The sequence below is a fragment of the Cyrtonyx montezumae genome, unplaced genomic scaffold (genome assembly GCF_038088225.1).
Source record: "Cyrtonyx montezumae isolate F1298 unplaced genomic scaffold, pur_monq_1.0 scaffold_9, whole genome shotgun sequence".
Classification (NCBI taxonomy): domain Eukaryota; kingdom Metazoa; phylum Chordata; class Aves; order Galliformes; family Odontophoridae; genus Cyrtonyx; species Cyrtonyx montezumae.
In genome coordinates, this window is record NW_027072100.1 from 5,385,929 (window position 1) to 5,393,603 (window position 7,675).

General features: G+C 55.0%; 1 protein-coding gene across 4 annotated transcripts in view; it reads left to right on the forward strand.

Moving 5' to 3' along the window:
* The window catches only part of PLCG1 (phospholipase C gamma 1), a 28,433-nt gene extending 23,407 nt beyond the window's left edge, over positions 1-5,026 (forward strand). For 2 of the 4 annotated variants that reach the window (XM_065754288.1, XM_065754289.1), the window contains exons 24-32: positions 298-455; positions 878-974; positions 1,303-1,527; positions 1,944-2,092; positions 3,169-3,283; positions 3,489-3,650; positions 3,759-3,847; positions 4,295-4,482; positions 4,808-5,026. In XM_065754288.1, coding sequence (XP_065610360.1) covers positions 298-455; positions 878-974; positions 1,303-1,527; positions 1,944-2,092; positions 3,169-3,283; positions 3,489-3,650; positions 3,759-3,847; positions 4,295-4,482; positions 4,808-4,850 — 1,226 coding nt within the window. In that variant the 3' untranslated portion in view covers positions 4,851-5,026. The remainder of the gene's footprint in view (positions 1-297; positions 456-877; positions 975-1,302; positions 1,528-1,943; positions 2,093-3,168; positions 3,284-3,488; positions 3,651-3,758; positions 3,848-4,294; positions 4,483-4,807) is intronic. The other 2 variants (XM_065754290.1, XM_065754291.1) reach the window with 1 other exon arrangement.
* Positions 5,027-7,675: the final 2,649 nt, after the last annotated feature.

Consider the following 7,675-nt stretch of genomic DNA (forward strand, 5'->3'; position numbering starts at 1 on the left):
CATGCTTGGTGGGCTCAGGTGCTGGGTGTTGGGCATCTCCTAGGAGCCCAAATATTTGGTGGCAGGGGGCAGACCTTGGTGCTGTGCTGAGGAGCTGTTCCAGCACACTCTAAACCTGCTCTGCCATATCTCTGCTTCACAAACCCAGAAGGCATTATATACCCCAGGGGAGTGTGAGAGAGCAGAAACAGGAGCTTCTCCACCTAGCTTTCAAATGTGGGCTGGTCACGGGGGTCCCTCAGTGCCTGTCCCCTCCCATTGTGGTGTGACCATTCTTCTGCTCCCTCTCTCATGCAGCCATCCGCCCCGAGGGAAAGAACAACCGCCTGTTCGTCTTCTCCATTAGCATGGCCTCGGTGTCACGCTTGTCCCTTGATGTGGCAGCTGATACACATGAAGACTTGCTGGATTGGGTGAAGAAGATCCGGGAGGCAGCCCAGACAGCTGATGCACGGGTGAGTCTGGAGAGCCCTTGGCAGTGGAGACAAGAAATCAGGTTGCACAAGGAGAGGTTTGGTTGGTGGGGGTGGCAGTGAGGTGACTGCCTGCACCCCCACGCAGAGCTGACCATGGCTGGTGAGCTGGGTTGGCCCACACTGCTGCCCTGACAGGAGGTAATGGTCTTAAGTTGTGCCAGGTTGGATATTAGGATACATTTCTTTTCCAAAAGTGCCATGGTGCAATGGCACTGCTGCTCAGGGAGGTGGTGGGGGCACTGTCTCTGCAGGTGTTCAAGAAGTTTGGGGATGTGGCACTGAGGGACGTGGGCAGAGGGCACGGTGGGGTGGGTTGGGGTCGGACTTGGTGTTCTTAGAGGTCTTTTCCAACCCTAATGGTTCTGTGATTCTCTGACACCTCTCTGTTCCCCTCTTGGCAGCTCTCTGAAGGGAAGATGATGGAGAGGAGGAAGAAGATCGCCTTGGAGCTTTCGGAGCTGGTGGTCTATTGCCGACCCGTGCCCTTCGATGAAGAGAGTGAGCACCTGCTGGACACATGGCCAGCACAGGCGGTCACTGTGGTGGTACAGACCCTGCTGTGGAGGTTCTGCCACGCTGCTCCTGAGATGTGGCACCATCCAGAGCAGCCCCAGCAAGGGGGGGGCAGGGAGCCTTCAGTGTTTATCACCCACCAAATGCTTTTAAGGGCAGAGGAAGGGCTGTTTGTGCCTGGTAGTGTCTGAGCCAGCACTGACTCAGGCTTGGGGCGGTGGAGGAATGCATTCCTGTGCAGGAGCTGGATCTCTCCATAGTGGCTGCTCTCCATCACAGCTCCTGGCTTATACTGTGCTCTGCCTCCTCCCAGAGATCGGCACGGAGAGGGCCTGTTACCGAGACATGTCCTCCTTCCCTGAGACCAAGGCAGAGAAGTACGTCAACAAGATCAAAGGCAAGAAGTTCCTGCAGTACAACCGCCTGCAGCTCTCCCGTATCTACCCCAAGGGCCAGCGCCTCGACTCCTCCAACTACGACCCTCTGCCCATGTGGATCTGCGGCAGCCAGCTGGTGGCCCTCAACTTCCAGACCCCTGGTGAGAGCAGTGGGCAGGGGAGGGGGTTCCCACATACACACCGTGGGGAACACAGGGGAGAGGAGGGTCCTGCATGTGAGCCAAGCCCTGCTGGGAGCCCACTTCTAGACCTAGCAGAAAGAATGACTTCTGTATTTGTTTATGCTGGGTTTTCTGCTGCTTTTATGAATGGGAGCGTTTTGTGTGTTGGTTTGACAAGCTGGAAGGAGGAGAGTATGGGTCCCCTGGGCAGGTTACACGTGACATGGCTGAGCAAGGTAATGCTGCACGGGGGATGTGGGGGCTTGAGCAAGGCACAAGGAACACAGATGGGAAGGGCCTAGGACCTAGGTGATCACTGAGGTCCCCTCCAGCTCGAGGCAGTCTGTGACCCCATGACCTTCTCCACCCCCCTCTTCCCCCACTGTGCTCCCCAGACAAGCCCATGCAGATGAACCAGGCCTTGTTCCTGTCCAGTGGGCAGTGTGGATACGTCCTGCAGCCGGCCAACATGCGGGATGACATCTTCGACCCCTTTGACAAGAGCACGCTGCGGGGCATCGAGCCACTGTCCATCTCCATCGAGGTGAGTAGCAGCCTGAAGCCAGCTCACAGCTCCTGCTCTGCAGCAGGACACCCTGAGCACTATGAGGTGCTGCACCCCACTAGCTCCATGCCCAGGGTCCTGGTGCCAGCAGGTGGCAATCATGCGCTGTGCTGTGCCACATCCCTGCCAGGACCGGGACACAGCCGTGCCTTGACCCCTGTGCTGTAAGGGTTTGAGGTGGCTGCCTTTGCCATGCTCACAGCCCTCTTGGGGAGGGCCTTTCAGCCCTGCTCCTGCTCAGGCAGGGTTGGACTGCAGACGTTGGCCAAGGCTGGGGCACCCAAGAGAGCCACTGCCCTGCTCAAGGGGGACATGGCATTGGCACCATCAGTTTCTTAACTTTCTAAAAATCCCCAGAACCATTTCTCTTTGACTTCCATTTACCAAAGTGCTGCCCCTCGAACTCCTCCTGCATCTCAGGGTAGAGCTGCAGTCTCCAGGCATCAAGGGTCCCCCATGCCACAGCCATCTCCTTTCAGGGATGAGCTCAGCCTCTTGTCCCCTGGCAAAGCTGCCTGGTGTTCCCACCAACACCAGCTTTCATGGCTGGAGAAGCCGCCTCGAGCGCAGCATGATTCAAAGCATGTGCTGCAGTGCCTCCTTCCCCTGCTCCAGTGGCATATGGCCCCTGGCAGGAGGAGCAGGGAGCTCTGCTGTGAGGAAGCAGGTTGTCCTTGTGCTGAGCACCCGCTGCTGCTGGTTGCAGGGAGGGACAGCTTCCTCCAATCTAAGCGACAAGAGGGAGAAGTTCTAACGAAGCCATGGGTGCCTGGTGCCAATCTCCAGCCACGGGGCTGAGCCCAGCTCAGGGGAGTGATGCCATGGTCAGTTGAGCTGCTTTGCTGCTGGCTCCAGGGCAAACTGTGGACTAGTGACACGCAGCAGCTCCGCTTCTGGATGCTGCTTCCTCCAGGTGTCAGCATCTCTCCTCTCTCCACTTAGTGCAGCCCCGGGGGGGCGGGGGGGGGAAGGAATTATCCAGACAGCAGGTTTCTGTGCATACAGACAAGCCTTTTCCATGGCTCCCACTGCTCAACATGGTCTCTGTTGCCCAGGTTCTGGGGGCCCGGCACCTCCCCAAAAACGGCAGAGGAATCGTTTGTCCCTTTGTGGAGGTGGAAGTATCCGGGGCAGAGTATGACAACGCAAAGCAGAAAACTGAGATTGTGGGTAAGTGTGGCAGGAAAGGTGGTGCGGGTGGGTTGGTTTCCCCACAGATGCAGCCCTTCTGCTGGCTGCAGTGCTAGCAGGGGGTGATGCTCAGACACCCCCACAGTGAGGGAAGAGGTGGGGCTGGGGGCTGTGTCCCCCGCTTTTAAGGGAGGAAGGAGCAAAGCATTCACTGTGCCCTCTGACTGCGGTGTTCTGTACCCAGCGGACAACGGCCTGAACCCCCTCTGGAGCCCAAAGCAGTTCCACTTCCAGGTCAGCAACCCCGAGTTCGCCTTCCTCCGCTTCGTGGTGTACGAGGAGGACATGTTCAGTGATGAGAACTTCCTGGCCCAGGCGACCTTCCTGGTGAAAGGCTTGAAGACCGGTAAGGTCTCATGGCTGCTGTGGGCTCTGTGTTGGTGCTCATCCATCCGCTGAGCACGGGGCGGGCATGGAGCTGTGCTGCAAATAGCACGGGCTGTGTGTGCTGCAGGGTTCCGAGCTGTACCCCTGAAGAACAACTACAGCGAGAACCTGGAGCTGGCTTCCCTGCTTGTCAAGATTGACATCTTCCCCAGCAAGGTGAGAGGCCCTTGCTGCACCCACCCTGCAGCAGGCAGCTGTGCTGTCCTGGCTCCTGCTCCCATGCAGACCCTGGGCTCAGGGCTGTGCACAAGGGCTCTTGCAGATAGATATATCTTTGATTTCTTCACCTAAAATCATATGCTGGAATGTGCTGCCCCCAGTGGTGGTGTGTCCCTGCAGGTAGTTCAGGGGCTGTGGTTGTGGCACTAGGAGATGTGGCTTAGCACGTGGGAGGTCCGGTTGGTGGTCAGACTTAGAAAACACCCTTGAGGTCACTAACCTGTGATCTGTCCACGCTGGTGGGAGCCCACAATGGTTATTAAGGCAGCACAGCTGCACGTCCCCAGTGCCTGGCAGACTGGGACACCACCATAGGTTGGCTCTGGGGGCCGGAGCATCCCTGCACCATCCCAACCCTTCCCTTGCCCTGTGTTCTGACCCAAGCAGGAGAACGGTGACATCGGCCTCTTTGGGGGCTCAGTGCTGCGGGAGCGAGGTGGGGACGTGGCCAGCCAGCTGCTGGCCAGCAGAGCCAGGGAGGGCTCCTTCGAGGTGCGGTACCAACAGCCCTTCGAGGACTTCCGAGTGTCACAGGAGCAGCTGGCAGAGCACTTCGAGAGCCGGGAGCGAAGGTGGGCCAGGGGGTCCTCAGGGAGGGAAGGCTGGGGATTGCAACCTGCTAGAGCTGAGCCGCAGCTTTGTCTGCCTTCTGGAAACCCTAAATTAAGTGGGGAAGTGATGGCGAGGCTCGGGGGTGCTCCCTGCTAGTGGAGGGGGACGAGATGCAAAGCAGGGGATGCATGGGGGAGCTCCATCCCATTGTGCTTCTGTGCCCCATGCCCGAGTCAGTGCTGGCTCAGACACTGCTGGGCATGGATGGGAGCTGAGTGGGGGGCACAGAGGGCTGAAGGGAGGTGAAGCAGGGATGCAGCACGTGTCCTCTGTGTGTCCCCGCAGGGCGCTGCGACGGACCAGGGTCAACGGGGACAGCCGGCTGTAGGGCCGGCGGAAGCACCTCCGTGCCTGTGGATCTCACGGCACGCTGCGAACTGGTTTCTATGGAAACGGCACTGCTATGGCCTACTTTCAGGCAGCTTTTCCAGTTTCTCCGCTGAAGTGTGTTCGAGCGGAGAACTAAAAAACTAATAATAATAATAATAGAAACAAAATAAATAAATAAATAAATAAAAATTGGGTGGAGGGTGGGGGGGGGGGAACAACAACAGAAAACCCACCCACCTTCACCGCCAAGCCCTTAATGGAGTGGATGGATGCGCACAGCCTGCCAGCCGTGGGGGAGAGAGACAGAACTGTCTATAATCACAAGGAATGAGGCAACCACAGCTCTGCCCACCCCCCTGCCCTGTCTCGGGTGTGTGCAGCTGCAGCCCCACGGCCACGAGCTTGAACTCCAATAAACGTGTCAGTATTACGTGCATACTGTCTCATTTTGCTGGCCCTGTGCCCCGGCTGCACTGCCCTCCCCTTCCTCCCTGCTGGGCAGAAGCAGCCCTGGGTTTACAGCCAGGGTGAGAAGGGGCAGTTGTATGGCTGCAATGCAGGGAGGGCTCGTGGGAACGCAGCCCCACAATCACCAGCCAGCTCTCACATTCGTATTTTACACTCTTTATTTAGGAACAACCAAAAATGTCTGGTTTCATTTCAACAAACTGTACAAGCAAGCTCTTTCCCTCTCCCACCCTCACGTCCACATATACAAAAGGAAGGGAAACTTGCCGTTCACTTCTCAGAAGTGGCATTGTTGCTACAGGGAGTTCGTGCCCTCGGAATGAGAGCAGTAAAGTCCATAGCAGTGCAAGCTACCCCAGCCCGAGTCATAGCCACAGCCCACAGTCACAGGCAGCTTCACTTTTGTTTTGTTTTCATTTTGTTTTCTCTTTAAAACCTTTACCAAAAGTAAAAACTATTTCATGTCTCGCACGGCTGCCAAGGTGACCATCTAAAATTTTGGTCTTAAAAAAAAACAGTAAGAACCCACTGGAACCCCCCGGCACAAAGACACAGCAGAGCTGCTGCTCTGCCCCCAGCCACACGGCCACCCTTATGAAAGGTCCCCGTGCAGCTACAATTACATTTTCCTTTGGATAAATCCAAGCAAAAAAAAAAAAAAAATTCCAGGTCATTCAGCACCAGCATGATTTCTAAATAATAATAATTAAAAAAAAAAAAAAAGAGACCCCATTAGGCTGACTTTGTGGTCTGCTGAGAAACAAAGTGATCAACACGCTGTTCCCAAAGTCTCTCTTTAGTGCAATGTTCGAATGTGCAAGGGGGATCACAGCCACGTACCCATAACACCGCCAGCCAGATGGGGCAGACAGAAAGTGCAATCTTTAGCAAGAAGTTTTCTATGCCACGGATTCCTAAGCCCAACCTTCGCTAGCACCGGTGAGCAAGAGTCCTGCTGACCTGCCCTTCATCCACAGCCCTGGCTGCACCATCCACACCTGGCCGAGGACGGCCAGCAGAGTGCTCTCTGCTGAAATAGGCAATGAGAAAAAACAAAAACAAAAAACAAAGGGAAAACCACTGCTGCTTCAGTAACAGTGTTCACTTGCTCTGCTCTAACAGCCTGGGATGCCAGTGCAGCATTCCTGGCACGGACTGCTGCCAGCAGGAGACACAGCAGAAATTAAACTTGCAAAAAAATGAAAGTACAGCTTGAGAGGCCATCCCCCATTGCCTGATCTTTCCCCACTGGTTGTGAGCTCAACTGAGAAATTAAAATTGAGGTTTATGCAGTGAGCTGAATCAGACTGATTTGAAAGGACTGAAGCCATGGTTATCTGGGAAACAGGAAAAAGAAATTAACGTTCCAATTTGTGCCTAAGGAAGTGCTGAAGTCATCTTTCCCTTCTGATTCCCAGCGACCCCACTGGCCTCCAAACATCTTCTGATCACATCTCCTCTGAACTGTCTCTGAGAGAGGGACTGCAGGGAAGGAAGAGCGCAAAACATTCCCTGTGATTAAAAACTATTACTTTTCATTAAAAAAAAAAAATTAGCCCAAAACCCAGAATGCAAAACCAGCCTAGCAAACAGCCAAGCAGACACCCTGCAGCTCCTGCCTCCCGCTCGGCCGGGCTGCAGCCTTGCACTGAGCTGCAGGGGGGTTCAGATCACAGCTGCCAGCAGTGCCCAGGAGAATCCCCCAGCAGGAGGGGACACTGCTGCTGTCAACACCTGCACTGCAGCTCTGTGTGCTGATGCTGATGGCTGCAGGACGTGTGCCTGTGTCCACTCGTCCTGCCACGGCTGTGAGCCCGATGGGCAGCAGCGCTCAGCTCGCAGGCAGATGGAAACAGGAGCCTGTAAATCATGGTTTAGTGTTCTGTTTCAAAAATGATAGTAATAATAATTAAAAAAAAAAAAAGAAAAAAAAGGAATGATTTTCAGGATGCTAGTTAAGGAACAGAAGAATTAGAGACTCACGTGGAGCGCAGAGCACACGTAGAAATGAAACAGCTTGGCTGCTGATGTGGATGAATCTTGCACCAGGAGAACCAGAGCTGTGTAGGTGAGCGAGTCGGGCACAGCACAGATCAGGGCCTCAGATCATTAAGCAATCGGATTGTGGCCTGCATCTAAGCAGCCTCAGAGACAGAAGTAACAAGATTCACATGGATTACAAAGGATGCTCAGTGCTGTGCTTATTGAGCCCAAGCTCGCGCACAGCTGATGGAGGTGAAGAAAGTGATTTCCCTTCCCTACTGATGCTGGCTACATGACCTCTATCCTACGTTCCTCCTTTCAAGTCATCACCTTTGATTCCATGATGCCAAGCACTCACGCTAAGAGCAGGAC